We start from the raw sequence: 20,190 nt of genomic DNA, 5'->3' as shown, positions 1-20,190 counted from the left end.
GTTTCGGTTACAGATGACATTGTAGAAATTCACTATTCACAATCAGCCATGATTAATTTAATCCAAGAGTGAAAGTGTCCAATAACAAGACGGTTACTGAGATTAATCGAGTCGTATTCAGCTGGTCATGTGATTCTAACATGGTACCCCCCATGAGGGGACCCTCCCCATGTAGAATAAAACAGCTTTTATAAGGATACTGATATGATTTCTCATCTTATGTGAGTGCTCATGATTTTATACATGTTTCAAAATTTCAGTTCATTTCTTTAGGAGTAAAACTTTTGTAATGGGGAAAAAATGACTGAGTGCACCTTTAATCACAGCTGGTCTGTTCTCACTGTTTCACATCTCAGATTGTGTGTTAATGTGATGGCTCTCTGTGCAGTCCATTTGAGCTGAAAACACACAGAAAACCTCAAATTAATCAAGAATTCTTCACACTGAACACTTCTACTCTTATGAGTCATGATTGTGCATCACTGAAGGATATAAATGAGTGATTATATTTTAGGATGACCTGTGTTGATGTATTTTGTAAGACCTGCCTCGTTGGTTTGCCTGCTGATTTCAGTGTAGTGCAACACAGTCTCATGACAGATGTGAAGTGCATGTCTGTTTTAAATGTTGAGTCATATGCCCAATTTCATTTGTAGAACTGGGTAAAAATATAGACTTTCAGAGTTTGTTTACACGACAACGATGTACTAAAAACGGAAAAGTTTTTCCTTTGCATTTTTGAAAAGTTTCGCGTACAGACGACAACGTTGTCAAAACGATCCCCGTTCACACGGATCTGCGAAAATGACTAAAAACGCTGTATTATGCATGCCAGGCCAGTAGTTGGCGATGTCACTTTGTAAAGAAACACTACGCGCCTGTGCACATAAGCATTCTTCCACAGAGCGGTGAATACAAACAATGAAGATGGCGATTGCCGGTCGTAGCAGTGATGCAGTAAATCTACACTTTGCTGGAGCAGCGTCAATAAACTCAAAATCTTGAGCAGCACAAACACAGTCCTGTAGTCCGTCATTGTAGTTTTGAATGTCTCACGCGTTGCTTTGAAGTACTCACGTGCAAGCCTATAGACTGAACACGTAATACGCGTGCGCATGACGTCATCGTTTTCACAAATTTGCATTTTTTTATGTTTACACGGAGACGATAACGGCATCGTTTTCAAAAACTTGCACTTAGAAACCCGATTTTCAAAAGTTTGCGTTTTCAGGCCCCAAAACACCGTTGTCATGTAAACGAACAGCCAAAATGAATAAAAAGTTTTCCGTTTTTCGTTGAAAACGTTGTCGTGTAAACGGCCCCTCAGATGCGTCGCAGTCTTCATTTGAACAATCTTGATATTGATTCTTAAATCTCAAGATCGATCTTTTACTCTGTGCGCAACTCTCCACTTCAGTGAGAGGAAATCACTCGCATTTGCAAACAAATTTCGCACTATTTGACTAAAGTGAATATATTTGGCAACTGGCTGGTAAATGTTTAGATTTCACTCAGCATTAATTGTGTTGTTTACTCGTGAAGTGTTCAGCAACGAGATGTTTCACAGCGTGTTGAGAGTTAAAGTGGTTCCGTATAATGTGTGTCCAAAGACGAGATCCACACAACCCATTTATCATTGATTAATTAATGTTTCTTTTAAAACCCTTTCTGTTCTTTACAGTCAGTTGTTGATCAAAAACAACAAAAATAACCATTTAATTTTAATGACATATAATACAGATGAGATAAAGCCGTTCAAGTCTCTCGTTTATATGCGCTCATTTACAGACACTCTTTACAGAACTGCTGGTTTTCTTAAAGAGACAGTACCAGTTCAACGAATACTTTTTTTTTTCCATAAAATTATGTAATTACACAATAAAATTGTAAAAAAAAAAAAAAAAAAACATATGAAATGTAATGTTATTTACTGATTGAATACATGGGTTTGTTTATTTTAAAAAAGCCAAAATGATGAAAAACTACGAAAATATGAATTTTACTAATTGTATTTTATTAATGTACCTAGTTAGAAGGTCTTCTGTATAATGAACAGCATTATCTGGAAAATAATTTCTTTCAGATGTAAGCAAAACATACATTATAACCCCTATAAATACATTAAGAAACCCCTATAAATCAATATCGAAGCGAATTGGAATCAAATCGAATCAAGAGCATGTGAGCATGTCCAATTTGGAAATCTGTATCAATTCCCAGCCCTTTTCATTTGTGTGTATTCACTTGAAGAAGAATTGTGTGCACAACACAAATTTTTGAAGATATTTTTCATCATTACCTGCAATCTGGCCACAGAGATCTGCTTGTAGATCAGTATGATCACTCACTGGTCAATCAGAGCAGGATTTTTTGGGAGTCGAGACATCTCATTGCTGGCTCACTGTACGTCAACACATTCATACTGCATATGATTTAGATTCCACATTAAAGGTGCTATATGTAAGATTGACAACAAGCGTTTGAAATGGGTACTGCAGTCCAAATTCTAAATATTAGAGAGTTGTGTGCCCCGCCCCAGACTCGAAGCTCATGCGGGTTGCCAGAATGTTGACATGCAAATTAGCCAACTCAGCGTCTGTTTTAAAGGATTTCTGGGCTTTAAGCTGTCTCCATCTTCTAAAGACATCTCCAGTATTTATCTTGTTTCACTACGCCTCTGGTCATGGTGGTTTTTAGACGGATGGCGAGGCTTTTTAGGTCGAGTGGAATCTGTTATCTCTGATCCAGTTTGTTTGCTGGCTTCCATGGCTGCAGTACGCAGTGATGTTTACCTGCAAACTTTTCAAATCTGGCAACCCGGCGGTGTCGAAATACTATTGGTGAGTGTGCAGTGGGCGGGATCACACAGGTCAAAACATAAACAGAAATTCCGGCCCGGAATGGAAACTTCAAAGTAGAATATACTGGCTGTAGCATTGTTATCGGAGAAACCAGTATTTCAACTTAGCATGTTTCCTAATTCTCTAATGACATATTATGGTCATTTTATGATTTAGTACAGTAAAAATATTACATATAGCACCTTTAAAAAAATAGACTTTTCTGATTTATTGAAATTGAATAATTTGGCCTTGTTATAACCAGCTTTAGCAGCAAGTCACCTGAAATGCAAAGCCGTAATGTCTTTTTACACACACTGGATAGAGCAGGGCTGTGTCAACACAAGTCATAATTTCTCACAATGAGAATGCTGCCTTGTGCTTTAATTCACTTTAACTGATGTGATAAATGATTGAACTAAATGTGACTGCAATTATGGCACTTTGTGTCTTTCTACTCGTCCAATGGTGTTATTGTTCAAGAGGAAATGAATGCCTATTATCCTTTGTCTCCAGACCTTGACTTTGATTGGCTGTCTCTTGATGGTGAGCTTTGGCTTCCGATTGGTCACTTGGGTCCAATAGAGGTGTCAGTAGTATAGATTTGCCATGTGTTCATGGTGACGCCCCTCATGATGTTCTCAGAGCAACATCAGAGAGGACAGGAGAGGATGACCCTTTGTTTGGGGCACACGAGACGGGCTGGTGTGGACACTGGCACAGAATGGTGTTCGAGGGGCCGACCTGAACCGAGCTGCCCTGTTCAGACCGCTGCAGAGCTCTTCTATTGTTGCTGCTGACATGCCAACGTGTGGAGGCTTCCCTCATCTGCCTGGCGCCTGACCGAACCAACACTGCCTCAGTGTTCTCCTCTACGTTCGGAGCCGTTCCTCCACAATAACTTCCTAACAGCGACACTAGAAGTGGCAACTGTGGAGAGAGAGTGTGAAAAGTGCAACAAATACGGTGACAACCTCTGAAAAATGGGATCCATTCTTGTATGAAAATGAAGTCAGTGATGTTTTTAGTGAGATGATTAGAATTCCTTTAGTTTTTATTAATGGGACATACTCCACTTGTGGTTCCTCTGCTAGGACACGTGTGTAAACTTGAGCAGAACTGACTTCATGGATCCACTAAAAATCACCACAACACCAGTTCATTCAAAGTGAAGTTAGTTCTGAGTAAAGCTCCTGCAGCATTTCAGTGCAGATCACACTTGCTTTTCAGATTTTGACATTTATACATTTTTGAGTGTGACTTACATTTCCAAATAGCTACTTCTGCATCCACTATCAAGATCTCAGTTATCATGACGGAATTGGATACCCATAATGCAATAATGTGCAAATGTTTCTCATCCTCATATTTTTATTTAAAGTGATTTATCATGAAACACATGAACTTCAATGCAGTCAGGCAACAGTGTTTTTGCATCTCTCACGTAAGGCCTCACATTCTCTTCGTGCCGTCATTTTATGCAATATGGATTAATGTGACAGCTTGCCAGCTCATCAGTTTTTCTCTCCTTACTTTTCTCTGACATTTTTATTTATTTATTTACTGCTTCTTAAAGTACTTAGATCTGTCATGTTTGTCAGACCTTTTAATTGGTCCATTCTCCTTGGATGAGACATTGTTCAACACACAAACTGCTAATCCCAGTGTTAAACACCGCTGTGGAAGCTCACTGCAGTTCTTACTTCATAGCACCTGCCATATATTTACACCGTCAGAAGTTGTTAATGACCATTGAATCAAGTCAGCATGAAAAAAGAACTAATTGGCCATTGAAGACAAAGAGCTACATTGTGAACACTTTCAATTGATTCTACACTACGATATTAGTGGCACTGCTTATGCTCAAGGTTGGGTTTTGAACCTCTAACGGGAAGTATTTAACACATTCTTCAGCGTTTGTGCTTAAGAAACACTCAGAACTCCTTAGCCACCTTTCAACAATGCCCTGGCAGCCGCTCAAAACACTGAAGCGTCATGGCAGTGAATTTTACACGTGCAAACAGCACTCCAAAATCTAGTTTCATAATCACTGTCAGGGCACATGTATGACATCATCAGTGCACGCAGAAGCTCTTGTTTACTACAGCATGTGTTTCCCTGACCATCACCATGAGCCCATGATTTGTTTGTTTTTTACCCTTTCTCCATGTTTGTATATGCTTGTGTGAGCTAACCCTGTTACCCTGTGTGTGTGTGTGTGTGTGTTTACCTGTGTTAGGTGAGTGTGTGTGTGTGTTTACCTGTGTTAGGTGAGTGTGTGTGTGTGTTTACCTGTGTTAGGTGAGTGTGTGTGTGACATGTCAACTCCACTACCTGTGGTGATCTCAGTGTGGGAACCTGAGCAGCCCTGACAGGATGTGGAGCACAGGCCTATAAATAAATCACATTTGCAGTGAGTCACTCTCCACGCTGCCTTCAGGGAAAGAGACACAGAAAGGGTTGGGGGTGGAAAGAGGGAGTGAAGGAGAAAATAGGAGGGAAAGTAGAGAAAACTAGGCCATGCTGGTGCTCATCATAGATGATCCATACAGCAAATGGTCTTGTCTGTCTGATGCTTATGATGTTGCCATCCTGTTGCCATCACTGTGACAGATGAATAAAAACCCTCTTCTGTAGGATCTGTCAGATTCATCCTGAACCTGAAGCCTCTTTCTGAGGTGAATGAGAGAGAGAATTTGAAATGAATATGATCTGTCCAGTCTCCCTGTGGCAAGGCTTTGATTTCACTGGAAACAAGAGCAGGGACTGTGACCTCACCATCTCGCCTGCCTGCATCACTTACAGCCATTCACAATAGTGTGGCCTGTATTGTTCATTTCACACATGCTGTAGGAAAGAGATGAAGCAGTTGACCTCTATATTGGTGTGTTTGGAATAAATCTTTACCACACAGATCTTATTAATCACTGAGCATTACAGAGTCCTTAAATCCTCTCGAGGGAGTAAAGATGAAGAACTAAACCGTGATGAGCAGAAGAGAAAATGATGACGAAGGACACTTCAGAAACACTGCTAGTTTTTGTTTTTAATGTTTTCATTTGAGATGCAATTTGACATGACGATACACTTAGTTTGACAGCTGGCATCATTTGGAACGCCCTGCAGCCTTCGCAGTATGGGGGGATGGAGCCCCTCATGATGTCATATTATGGGTAAATTTGTCTGTCTAGATCGGTTTTACATGCATTCACTATGTTTAAGTTGTAAAAAACTATTTGTTGAGTCAACTTAAAATTGTCACCCCGATGCCTTACAATTTTGAGTTAACAATAAAATTCATGTTGAACTGACACACCATTAGAGTGGACTCAACAAACAATGTTTTGAGACAACTAAATAATCCAAAATTGTCATAAATTACAAAACTGTTTATATGTGTGGACTTAACACGATTTGTTCAAATAACTTGAATATTCTGGCAGCTGGGGTTACCCAGGATGCATTACAGCACCCACAGTTTTGACGTTTTATGTTCTGATTAACTCTAAATGCTGAATTTAAATCTGTTCACTTTGCCAATGGTTTCAATGAATAGTTAGGTATCCATTATGGTATGTATTTACATTTTTTGTTTTATGTGCTCACCGTTTTGGAGTAAAGTAGCACCAGAAGTTGGGTAGCTGCATTCTGGTTTTCAAAACATTTTCTGACTTAAGTGAAAGAAACTATGAAGAGTTCATTAGTTATAAGCATTGATCTGTTTATACTATCACTATTAATGTTTAGTGAACTTGACTTTTATGTCAAGAAATCCCAGCAACATTAACTACTGTAGAGGAGACTGTCTTGATATTCAATTCCAGCATGTGAAATAGTCCTGTTCTGGAGCCACATAGACCTCAATAATGGTGGCTATTAACAAACATCAAGTAAAAAGATAAGCTCTTAACATCACCACACAACCAATAACTAACAATGATGACAAAAATAACAACATACTGTAAATAAAGTCAGCAAACAGCAAAACAAGAACCTGTTTGTTTAGATAACTTTGTTAATCTTGTTGGGACAGCATTTGTATGTTATCTAATGTGTATTTTCATGTAGAGGAATTCACATTTCTTAGTATCAAAGATCTCACGATAAATGAGGCAGAGTTACTTGACACCAAATGTAGTTGATATAACAAATGTTTTTTTATTATTATTATTATTATTAACTATTTTTATTGATTCCATTCAACAAATTAAGTAAACATAACAGAAAATACAGAATGAAATTATATAAAATTAAAGCCTTCACCCACCCAACACAAACATGCACCCCAGTGGTCATATATCTATCTATCTATCTATCTATCTATCTATATATATATATATATATATATATATATATATATATATATAATAAAAACAAAAAACACACACACACAAAACAACATAAAAAGTGTACTTTCAAAAAACAATAAAATTGCACTCACACATTTAAAACTAGAGATCCCTGTCTACTGCCCCTCCCCGAGAGCCTTCCAAAAAGGCCAAATATCTGCCCCATTTCCTATCAAATAACCCCAGATTGCCCAGCCTTCTATACAACATCTCCTCAAATGCCGCTACCCTGCCCATCTCCGTGCAACACTCTTGAAATGAGGGCGCTCCAGCCGACTTCCATCTCCTGGAATAACCCATCTGCCGATCATAACACTGGCCAGGACCCAATTCTTTTAGTATTTATCCCCTGTATTAATGACCACCCCATCACCTAAAATACAGAGTCTGGGGCAAAATTAAATTTGAGTGCCCAATACGTCACACATAAAGCTCTGAACCCTCAGCCAAAATTCCTGGATCTCAACACACCACCAAAAAACATGGGTTATGTCTCCAACTTCTGATTGGCATCGCCAGCAGGTGAGTGTGTCTTTAAGACCAAACCTATACAATCTAGAGGGGGTCCAATAAAATCTATGTAAAATCTTAAATTGCATAAGAGGCACCCTTGCATCTCTAGATACAGACTTGACATTTTTTTAGAATCGTAGCCCACACTCCCTCCTCCAATACCAAGTTCAAATCTTTCTCCCATAATCTCTTGAGATAAGTTAAAGCTCCATCCCCCAGACTCTGAATTAGCAGGGAGTAATACACTGATGCCTCATGACCTTTTCCAAAAGCAGTAATCACCTCTCCCAGAGTATCTGCCACTTTAGGGGGGTGTATACTACTCCCAAAAATAGAACAGTGCAGGTGGCACAGCTGTAAATACCTAAAGCACTGAGATCTGGGAATCCCAAAATGATGACCCATATTTTCAAAAGATCTCAACACTCCACTGTCATACAGGTCACCGAGTGTATTAACCCCCCTCACAATCCACTCTGACCAGCAGAAAGGGGACTTATTAATACATAATTTTGGGTTCAGCCATATGCTCAAGGCAACATTTAAAAAAATGTCTGAGGGTGTAACTTAACTTCTCCGGTTAGTTTGATAGAAAGGCTTTGCATTGGCAAAATAGGGGCAAGAACTTCCTGTTCAATACAAAATCGGGGAGAGGCTCTCTCAGGTGGAAGCAACCAATGAGCCAAATGTCTGAGACTGAATGCATAATAATAAAACAAAATCTTGGGTAGGCCTAGCCCACCTTTGTCAATCGGCCTATGTAATTTATTAAAATGTAGTCTGGGACGTTTACCATTCCAAATGAAATACTTCGCTATGCTATCAAATTGCTTGAAATAAGAGAGGGGGACATCTACAGGGAGAGATTGTAGCAGGTAGTTGAATTTTGGAACACAATTCATTTTAATAACATTAACCTTCCCAATCATAGATAAATGTAATGAAGCCAATCTGCCCACATCACTCAAACTTTTTATTAAAGGGTCAAAATTAACTCTAACTAAATCAGACAAATTTGCTGGGAATAAAATTCCCAAATACTTAATGTCCTGCTTGGGCCACTGGAAGGCGCCCGGCTGGAAAGCCGTTACTGGGCAGTAAGCTGTCAGAGCCAAAGCTTCGGATTTAGACCAATTAACTCTGTATCCTGAGAACTTAAAGGAATTAATAATTCTGTGGAGGCAAGGCATAGATCTAGTGGGGTCGGAGACAAATAATAAAATATCATCTGCGTAAAGCAGAAGTTTATGCAGCACACCTCCTGCAATAACCCCTGGAAAATCATCCTCCTTTCGTATCACAGCTGCTAATGGTTCCAGGGCAACACAGAACTATAATGGGGAAAGAGGGCAACCCTGCCGAGTGCCCCTATCCAGAGTAATGCCTAATGTTATCAGAAGAGCTACGGCCCCAAATAAACCCCTCCTGATCTATATGTATAAGAGATGTCATAACTTTACTTAATCGGTTAGCCAAAATTTTGGACAATATTTTTACATCTAGCTGGATCAGGGAAATTGGACGGTAACTCTTACACTCGCTTGGATCTTTGTCCTTTTTAAGAATCAGACTGATCTGGGCTTGTGTCATGGTTGGCGGAAGCTTTCCATTCTTTAATGATTCCGAATAAACTTCTAACAAAAATGGAGCCAGTTCTGTAGTATAAGATCAAAAAAATTCTGCGGCAAAACCATCTGGCCCTGGAGCTTTGCCTGTAGGCAAGGCCTTAATTACCTTGCCAAGCTCCTCCAAGGTTATCTCAGAATCAAGAGAGTTTTTTGCTCATTCATCAGTTTAGGGAGTTCTAATGGTTCCATAATGTTTCTAATATCTTCATCAGTAGACAAAGACGTGGAACTATAGAGATCTATAGAAAGCATTATTAATATCAGTGGCTGAGGTAAATATTTCACCACCAGCAGATTTAACTTAGGGGAATGGTAGAAAAAAACTGTCTCTGTTTTATATATCTGGCCAAAAGCTTCCCTGCTTTGTCCCCCGACTCAAAGTATGACTGTCTTGCCCTGAATAGCCAAAACTCCACTTTCCATGACAAAATAGTATTATATCTGTATTTCAATTGGGTCAATTCTCTGAGACCGTTAGACGACATTCGGCGCTTCAGCTCTGCCTCTGCACTTCTAATATTCCCTTCCAACTCCACGAGTTCTTGTGCTTTGGATTTTTTGGTGAATGCAGCATACTGTATGATCCGACCCCTAAGCACTGCCTTAAGTGCCTCCCAAGCCACGCCCACAGAGGATACTGAGGACCAGTTGGTCTCCATATAAACTTTAATTTCAGCCTTTAGCATTTGTTGGAATTCAGGATTTTGCAAAAGGGATACATTAAAGCGCCAACTATATGATTTCCTTTTCTCCATATGTGGCAAAACATCTAAACTCCAATTGATTAATCAACAACAACTGAGGGACTTATATATATTCTATAATAAATGTTATGGACTGATGAAACTTTTTTTTATAGTCCCTACCAGATGGGTTCAAAAACCTCCAAATATCTATAGATATTTACACATCCTGTGAAGCGTCAGTGTTGCTCTAGGGGGTTTACACACTTTTGCTTCACTATGATCAAGGACTGAGTCTATCAAAAGATTAAAGTCTCCTCCCAATATTATATCATGAGGGGTGCCAGTGGCTTGCAACATCCCTTCAAGATCTATAAAAAAGTCCTGATCATCAATGTTAGGTGCGTAAATATTAGTCAAAATCAGACTTTGCCCCTGAATTTCTGCTAAAACAATAATGACTCTTCCTAATTTATCTTTAATCTGTTTGAGACATTTGAATTGTAGATGTTTACTTATCAATGTAATTACTCCCCTGCTCTTACTTGAGCCAGCACTAAAAAAAACATGTCCACCGCATATCTCCCCACATTTTTCAGCTTCCTGCGGGGAAAGATGCGTTTCTTGAAGAAACACTATATCATATTTCTTACACTTAAGAAGAGAAATAACCTTCCTTCTTTTTATGGGGTGCCCCAACCCATTCACATTCCACGTGTAGAGACAATCAACATTAGACATTTTGACAAAAACAAGATTATAAATACCACTTTCCAACATTAGTGCAACAATCAAACCCTGAACATCCCTTAGAACAAAACTAACAGAAAAAAGAAAAACGTGTGCATTAACCCCGTGCATGACAACGGCAACCGCCGTCCATCCCTCTAAACTCAAATAGTCCATGTACGCTTACGAGAGTCCCTGTGACAACTTTGCCGTCGGATTGCTCAAGTCCGGTGTTTCTATACAAATGTTGTGAGACAGAATTTTTAACAAGTGTTTTTAAGTGAACTCAACTAATATTTTAAGTTTTTGAAGGTGGTTAGTTGTCAACTTAAGCATGTTGATACAACTTAACACCAAAATTCTTTTTTACGGTGCAGAAACATCACAAACCTGTCAGCTCGGCTGTGTAAAGACGCTAATGGAACAGCTTTTGCCAGTTAAACTGCTTTCCTGTGATGTGTGTAATGTGTATAATCTATGCTCCTGTATGTTTCAGATACAGCACAGGATTTGTTCTAAAGAGAGTTAAAAAAAATAAACGAAAATTTGCATTTGAATGAGGTGTTTTTATCATGACAGTTTTCAGCCTCGTCACGCTTGTCTGCATCTGGTTTATGTATCCGACTGTTGTATCCACACACTTTAGCAGTAACCTTGACAGAATGCCTGATGTGAGCACTATACATCACCACCTGTCACATGACACATGGCTATTTTTGACAGCGAATAGAGATTGTGGACGTGTATCCTGCTGTCAGGCTGCTGCGTCTCTTGCTGTCATTCCCTGACTTAATCTGCTCCTGTGTGACGGCGGTTAAAAATCTGAATGTTTCTGCACTTTGTGAATGTGTGTTTGTGTGCAGCTATAAATATACCGGAGTATGAAACATTGCTGGATGAGCTGCTCATTAAAATGGGAGAGAATCTCTTTCAACTGGTTTAATCTCCACCAATTTGTGTGTGAATAAACCAAACTACAACCTAACCTTTGAAAGGAATAGTATTACCCAAATAATGAATAAATGAATCATTTCATTCAACATTCATTTGGAGAGGGAGACCATGTAATGTTATTTTGTGAACATGCACTAGATGGGCTGCTTTTAACATGTTTATGTTTGTGTAAGCAACGGACCAAAAAGCTCTTCTCCCCACCACATCTCTAATTTGCATAAACATGTATTAAAATATGATGCGTTAAAAGTGCACTCAATAACTCTTTCCACATCAGGTGTTGGCAAATGACATTAGTACGCATGAATATGGACTTTCTTTTTTCAATCATTTTTGCTCGACAGTGCCTGTTCTTTTTCACTTTCATTGTCGGGAAAAAAAGCTACTCCGTAAATGATATACTTTTGTTTTATACGGATGTCAGGATTTGTGGATCTAATTCCATCACCGATTGCCTTTGCATTTTGAAAATGTTATGGAGACTTTTCTGCAAGAAAAAAGCCCTCCACCTCAATTTTCCCCAAAACATTTGCTACACCTGACTCTATAAAGCCAAAATAAGTCTTTCATAACATTATTTTAATAAATCATAACCTGAACCGTTTTCTTGAAATATGGCGAATATGCCAGAATGCAGATAATCTGGGATTATGATCCAGATGGAGAGGATGGGCAGAGGGTTGTTCACGTGCTCTCCAGCAGTTCCAAATCCTTCATCAGTTAATTAAAGACCTGGGGCCTTTGAGCAGTGCATATCACAGTGCAGGTATAATGAAGTGAATAGCAGAGGTGTGTGTGAGTGTGTGTCAGGTACACACAGCTGGTTAGGCTGTTAGTAATCCCACAAGAGCAGCTGGCACCAAACCATGTACACAGTGCATATCTGAAAGTTGGCGGCAAACATCCCCCAGGACAGAGTGACGTCCCGATGTAGTTCTGTGTCCACGTCACCGCTGCTGTGATGTTGCATCAGCTGTCTCACTTGTCTATCTAGTTCTTTCTCTATCTCTCTCTTTCAGGTCAGATCTATTCTTAAAGTCAGCATGAAATTCAAAATTCACCCAATTTAAGTCTTTGAAAAGACTGTTTGACTGATATCACTTTGGCCAAATGCTAACCCATTGTCAAATAGATATTTAGGCTGCTGTTGTTGTAATGCAGTAATTTAATACTTGTTAAAAGAAACAGTTCACCAAGATATAAAAGTTCTCTTTTTATTTACTAACACTTATGTCATTTTTATCCATCGTATCACTTCTAAACCACTGGAGTCATATTGATTACGTTTATATTGCCTTTATATCCTTTTTGGAGCTTGAAAGTGTTGGACCCCATTGACTTGCATGGATATATTCACATCATATCTACATGTAAATAACTTTATTTGTGTTCTGCAGAAGAAAGAAAGTCATATGAATTTGAGAAAGCATAAGGATGAATAAATGATTAGAGAATTATCATTTTTGGGTAAACTATTCCTTTAACTGTTATGTAATAAAGATTAAAGGAATTATATAGCAAATTAGGATAAAAAATGTAACCAATAGTATTTGTGTTAATTCTCTGGAGGGTGAACGAGATCATCAGTATTCTCAGAAGTGTGTGCCCACGGTGTTTCAGTCCTCCATAATCCAGATTGCACTACATTCTGATATGACATTTTTTCTCGTTAAATATCCTGTTGCAGAGATGGGTCGTTCATGAAAGATTTGTTCATTTTGAACGAATCTTTTATATGACTCGAAAGAACGTCTCCATTCAATTATCTTGAATTGGAAAATGTGAAAAATCTGTGCTCGTGTTTCGTTCATTTGATGCGGGACAGCTGCATTGACGCAGAAACCTTAAATACAGGCGGTTAGTTTGATTGTATTTTTGCATTTACAGTGTCACGAAGCGTTTCTGGTCTCAGATTGTAACTTCTTTATTACTTTATTACTAAGTGTTAGTTAAAGCTTTAAACTCTCTGTATGATGGGAAAAAATAACATTGACTAATGAATTGATTTGGAATAAACTGTATTTATTTTTCCCTCATGATGCATCCTCTTGTTTATTATTTATGTCCTTATTATGAACTGTAGACCCGAATCAAGTGTGCCTTAAAGAATTTCCCTTGAATTTACTGATAGTCATCTAAAACCATTTTACTTCAATTTTACACTTGGCAGAAAATATCTTGTAAACACTTCCTGCATTAAATACATGAAAATAGCTCATCATGACAATTCTTATGATTTTAAAATGTATTTTATTGTCACACTACATGTATTTATCACGATACAAACAACTGCAGCACAATGAACTGTGAGCTGTTAAGAGAAAAACATCATTTGTGTTCTATGTGGAGCCTAGTAGCAATCACGTGATAAATTAATGAAAGACTCCGATCCAAAGATCCATTCTTGAGCTGAACTAATCAGTTCTGTTTCCTGTACAAAGCCTATGCTGCTATCACGTGACTAATGAAGGAAATGACTTGAATAAAGATTTGTTCATTTTGCTGAACGAGATTAATGATCCAAGTCAGTAAAATTATCCGATCTTCCCATCACTGTCCTGTTGTGGGTTGCGAATGCTGTTTCATGTTGACTTTAAAGGGTAAGTGAATATGATCTGGTAGTTTTTGGGGAATGAGAGTGGACTGACTTCCCCATTCGGCTTGCATTAGTATGAGACACGCTTCATGTCTGTTTCACCCTGAAAAATCAACTCCCGTGCCCAAATTATACACTGTCCCAGAGTTCCCAAGACAGATTTTAATACACTGCTTTTAATGCATGGGTCATAGTAGAAAAACCCCATTTGGCCAAAGAATTGATGTCACCACAATGATTTCATTCTTGATTAATTTCGTGTCCAGGTGCTCTGAATCTGCCCCTCGTCTTCTCTCTTTTTTTCTCTTTAATTCATTCTTACTGGATTTCTCCTTCTTTTTGTGCACACACATTTTCCTAGAGTGTGATGTTGAATTCGGTGACAGAGAGGAATGAACCAGCCTTAACAACAGTTATTTATGGAGACTTTAAACACATTGGTAGGCTGTTTTGAATGAACATCGATTGTGCCATCGCAGCACTTTTAATACTGTAAGTGGCTTTCACGGAGACACAGAGTTAAATCAGCTGTCCTGCTCTTTGCATGTGGCTGTTTGATGTCAAGTAGAATAATGAGAGCAGATTAGTATGTTCTGGCCTCTTATTGCAGTTACGACAGTAGAGCGATATGACTGAAAGCAAGTTAACTGCGTGGAATATTTCATCAGTGAATAAACTTGTCATTATTCAAGGAACTTAAGCTATGACCCAGTTGGCAGAGAAATGTTACCCCCAGAGTGTTTAGGAGTCACTCGAGCTACCAGACATCAGCATAGAACGAAAACAAATTCTATTTTTCACACCCGACTGAAAGTCTTCACGAGTTTGCTTTAAAGCGTTTGTATATGTGACTGCTGCAGTCAACTTCTCTGGCCCCGCCCCAAAGCCTTGAACTCCTCTGGCCAATCACATGTCAGCACATCTTTGTGATGGGTCTACTGTCTGTCTGATTAGTGAAATGCATGAATGACAGGGTGGTTCTCCATTCAACATCTCGGCTACTAGTCATTGGCACAAACCACTGCCTCCCATTTCATGAGCCGAGCCGCTTCGCCATTCCCGATTCTAAGGTTTGCATTTTTTTTTCAATTGGGGGCCCGATGAATTACCTTTTCAGCCCTTAGAGTGCCCTGGCGAGTTGAAGCCAAGGAGGCCCCACTGGTATAATGACGCTTGGCACAATCACCCTTCTGTTCTTCCAGCCCTGTTCCCAGGAAACCACACAGCATGCACATTTGTGTAGCGCCCATTGCTGCCCGACCACATTGCTCTCATTGCCGAGTGACGTGGCATCTCACTGGCTGCAGCCGGCTCGGACAGACTGTGCAGAGTTTATCTTCCCAGAGTTCAGCGTGATTCATTTTCTGCTTGATTATTATTTCGCAAACAACAACATTTGTTTAAGAGGCGTTAGGAAGATAGGACAAGAGGAGGAGGACACGTGGAAGAAAAGGAGCTCAACGGACAGGGAACTTGAGGTTATGCCAACCCAGAGCTCGGAGCATGAAGAGAGCATGGCTGTTATGTTAAGCTGCTCCTAATTAAAAGAAAGAACTGGGAAAAAAGCTGTAAAAAAAGAGAGTGAATGGACAAAGAGGGCCAGAACTGGTTCTGAGCTGGTCATAGCTGGTTCTGCCGGCTTTCATGGCCTTCCTCAATGCGCCCGCTGGTTTGGAGTGTAGGCTCCCTCCCCTCCTCTTCCCCCTGCTTCAGTTTATGCTTTGTAGCTAAAGTGATACCAGTGCTCCGGCCTTTCAGACCAGGATTCGGAATACCAGGGGGCCAAAGTGAGCCTGGAGATGCGTGTCCGCTTGTGCTTTCACAGCTCAGCCCACAGGTCCCTCATAAACAGCCACAGGGAGTCGGGGATCACAGAAGGCAGGAAGAGACCACAAAAACAACTATAGACTCATCAGAAGTGAGAACAACACCTCTCAGTCGAGTCAGGAAAGTGACGACTGCTGTTTTGCACAGTTAATTTGCATTGATGGAAACAGCGGAGCTGCTCAAAGGGTTAGACGGAGCTGCTTTGTGATGTAAGAAAAAGGGGACAAACCGAGTGGCAAAGTCAGAGAGGAAGTCAGAATGAGAATAGAGAATTTTTGAGATATTGGTATTTTTTTATTATTCTTTACCACACCAGAGACTGAAGCGCACTAAAAACGTATTATGCTCAGAGTTTGAGAAGGGTATAGCTGCAGACAGAGCTCCAAAAAGGGGCGGGAGCTCCAAACCTCCATTAAAGATATAGGGAGTGCCTTACCTTTCCCTTTCCCTAACCGTGAGTGGAAGTGACGCCCTCTTTTGGAGATCCCCCATTTGGAAGTCTCCGGACTGCAGCTATACTTGCAAAGTTTTGACATACCGTTCACAACTCAGACATTACAACCCTGTTATGTGACACATTTCTGAGTGAAACAACATATTCAACAAGAGAAAATGGAGGACAAGAATTGATTTTATTGGATTAAAAGGGATTTGTGATATCAGTGAAAAAGAAAAGTCTTTTCAGAGGCGGAGCAAGTTTTGATTAAAGATTATGAACACACACACACACACACACACACACACAAAACATTTGTTTTATTTCTTCAGAATAACATGAACTGATGAATCTTTCACAATAAGACCAGGAATATGTATTTAAAGTAATAGTTCACCCCAAAAAACAAAAAACAAAATGTAAATTCTGTCATCATTTACTCACCCTCCTGCCATCCCAGATGTGTGTGACTTTCTTTCTTCTGCAGAACACAAATGAAGATTTTTAGAAGAATATTTCAGCTCTGTAGGTCCATACAATGCAAGTGAATGGTGATCAGAACTTTGAAGCTCAAAAAAGCACATAAAGGCAGCATGAGTCAAGAACTAGGAAGTGTAATCAAGCTTGAAATCATGATCGTGCCCAGAGACAACAATGTCAAGATGGAGCTTCAAATTTCTGGTCACCATTCACTTGCATTGTATGGACCTACAGAGCTGAAATATTCTTCTAAAAATCTTCATTTGTGTTCTGCAGAAGAAAGAAAGTCATACACATCTGGGATGGCATGAGGGTGAGTAAATGATGACAGAATTTAAATTTTTGGGTGAACTGTTCCTTTAAGTAATTAGGGTCAGTTTTGATTTCATGTTGACTTAAAAGGTTCACATCACATTTCATAAAGTCAGACTTTCTATTACATATTTTCTGTTCTACAGCAATAACATAATACATACCTTCATTCTGTGAGACAGTTCACATCTCTAAATGAGCTGAAATTAATGTGATCTTTTGCATCTTTTTTTGTCTCTAGACCTCTAACAAGGAAGGAGGCAGTGGTTCCTCTACAGATCTTCCTCTCTCTCTCTCTCTGTCTCTCTCTGTCTCTCTTTCTCACACACACACACACACACACATATACAAATACTTGAAGAGCAAGAATAATCACTCTATAGCATGGAGCCCGCTGAGATGAACACTATCCCCAACGGCAAAGGGCATGAAGCTGGTGAGGAGATGATTGCGACTGCAGTGAAAAGCCAATCAGAAGATGCCGCCCAGTAAGTATGCACTCAAGGGTGCAGTGCACATGTCTAGTTAAGAGTGGTTTATTGTCTCTTACCCAGTTTAGGCTGCTCTTTATCTATTTATTTATTAGTATAACATTTTCAGATAAAGGAAGAGTTAGTTTAGACTTAAGCTTTTCCTTTCTGTCCCGCTTGCCAATCATTTTAATGACGTGATTAAGGGGTTTGTTGGCAAACACATGGGCCTGAGAACCATATGAACATTAGTGTGTGTTTGTGGTATCTTCCAGCATCCAGTCATGTCATCTGAATAAGGTGAAACTGTCTGTCATCACAGAATGTCACTGAACATCACAGTTCAGACATCACTGAGCACAAAGCACTGATGTTACACTCTTCTTAAAAAAGATGTGTCTGTGAATGTGTACATGTTGTGTGCATATGAATGTGTGTGTGTGTGTGTGTATTCAGTTATGCAAAACAAACATCTGCCTGCATGTGGAGGAACCGTCCTTCACATTTAGCACCTCATCACCCTGTCTGTGGCCTTCATAAGTGTGTTAGTATAAGGGTGCATTCATCAAGTTTCTCTGTCTCTTATGCTTTCATGGATGCCACACTGCTCTGTAGGGAACTTGTACCAAATAGCACTGAAAATGCCAGGTATGCCACACTGTGAGGGCATGGTTAAAAGTGTAACGTATCAAGTATCTGTTGCTGGGTTTCCATCCAAAATTTTTCAGATTTTTTTAAGTGCGTTCTAAAAATTAGACTTAAGAAAATACGAATTGTTGCGCGTTTCTATCCTCTACGTAATGCGCATTATCTTGATGGAGCCGCTGAATGACCTCTCCCTGCTTTGGGGGACAGTTTTATTTGCAAGATTGGAGCAAGTATCTCATTTTATTAATGCTTCCACGAGACACCGCAGAATAAGTGCAATATCTGATATGATGTGGGCTGAAATAGCTGCGATGCCCACACACCACCAGTCTCCACATACCTGGGAGTGCCCGCTCTCAAAACTGTTCTGGCGGATTGTGAGGACCCACTTTATCGACCAGCTGTGGGTTAAACACTTCCAAATGACGAGCGCTATGTTCAAAGAATTGTGTGCCAAGGTCTTTCATTGGGCCAATCACATCAAGCAATCGCACGCTCATAACACATGCACGAATGGTCAAAACATGGCATCGTTTTGCACATAAACCGTTTCCATCATCTTAATGTGCATTTGAACTAATGCGAAACTCCAGAAAATCCACCTCCTCCTAGTGCATTCAATTTTAAGCGATTTTTATAACGTTTATTCGCATATCAAGTGTTTCCATTCAGGATTTCTTATGCGCAATTTCAAAATGCGCATAAAAACCATTGGATGGAAACCCAGCTATTGTAATGCAGATTCACTCTGTATCACTTCATTGTCTGTGTGGACTTAAGCCTTTAATGCAGAGGTGTCCAAACTTTTTCTATTGGGGGCTGCATCACTGTAATAACAAAGTCCTAAATGCTATTAGATTGCCACCATTACATCACCTTTATTTGCATAATGTGTGAATTTTTATACTTGGTGCTCTGTGCTGCATGCTTGAAAAGTAAATGTGTTAATAACAGATGTTTCAATGGATGTTTCACTCACCAAAAACACTAGGAATGGGACAATGTTTTCTATATTTACACTTGTGTAAGTATCTAAGAATTTTAATTAAGTTTAATTCAGTAAAGAAATTCACTGCAAAAAAACCCTTTTGTTATCAAGCGTTTTTGTCTTGTTTTCCATTTAAAAATATCTAAAAATCCTTAAAACAAGATACATTTACTTGAGAAGCAACATATAAGATATTTAGACTTGCTTTAAGAGAATGTATCTTAAATATACATGTATATATGCTGCTTCTCAGGTGAATGCATCTTTTTTAAAAGGATTTTTAGATATTTTAAAATATTTGTATTTTTAATATTATATTCAACATTCTCAGATAACATTTTTTTTCTTCTGCAGCATAGCTGATAAAGTAAATGTATGTTGTTTTAAAGGAGTTTTAGATATTTATATTGAAAATCAAGCCAAAACAAAAACAAATCAAAAGCGTATTTTGTTGCCGTGTATAATGGGGTGAAGACTCTCTCACCTTTCTGTTCACTTCAATCCATCTTTAACTCACAAAAAAAACAAACTCTCTTATTAATAAAGCTGCATATTGACAATGTTCTTCAGGATAAGAAACACATAGTGACACATATATTATTATTCAATAAGTCTCGAGTCATTACGTTATAATCTAGCTGCATTTAGCGTGTGCGCTTGAGGGGTGAGCGTCCCGTGACAAAGTGTGCATCAGCCGATGCAGTTTCAATCTCTCCCCCTTAGATCGGGACATTCAC

At 39.2% G+C, this 20,190-nt stretch overlaps 1 protein-coding gene across 2 annotated transcripts in view; it reads left to right on the top strand.

Moving 5' to 3' along the window:
- Positions 1-20,190, top strand: part of LOC127427816 (sodium-coupled neutral amino acid transporter 3-like) — a 64,873-nt gene that overhangs the window by 3,769 nt on the left and 40,914 nt on the right. Inside the window, exons 2-3 of one of the 2 annotated variants that reach the window (XM_051675620.1) lie at positions 17,589-17,835; positions 18,433-18,465. In XM_051675620.1, coding sequence (XP_051531580.1) covers positions 17,732-17,835; positions 18,433-18,465 — 137 coding nt within the window. In that variant the 5' untranslated portion in view covers positions 17,589-17,731. The remainder of the gene's footprint in view (positions 1-17,588; positions 17,836-18,432; positions 18,466-20,190) is intronic. The other variant, XM_051675622.1, reaches the window with a different exon arrangement.

Source organism: Myxocyprinus asiaticus, chromosome 37 (genome assembly GCF_019703515.2).
Source record: "Myxocyprinus asiaticus isolate MX2 ecotype Aquarium Trade chromosome 37, UBuf_Myxa_2, whole genome shotgun sequence".
Lineage (NCBI taxonomy): Eukaryota > Metazoa > Chordata > Actinopteri > Cypriniformes > Catostomidae > Myxocyprinus > Myxocyprinus asiaticus.
Note: the sequence above shows the minus strand (reverse complement) of the source record. Positions and strands in the feature narration are given on the sequence as shown.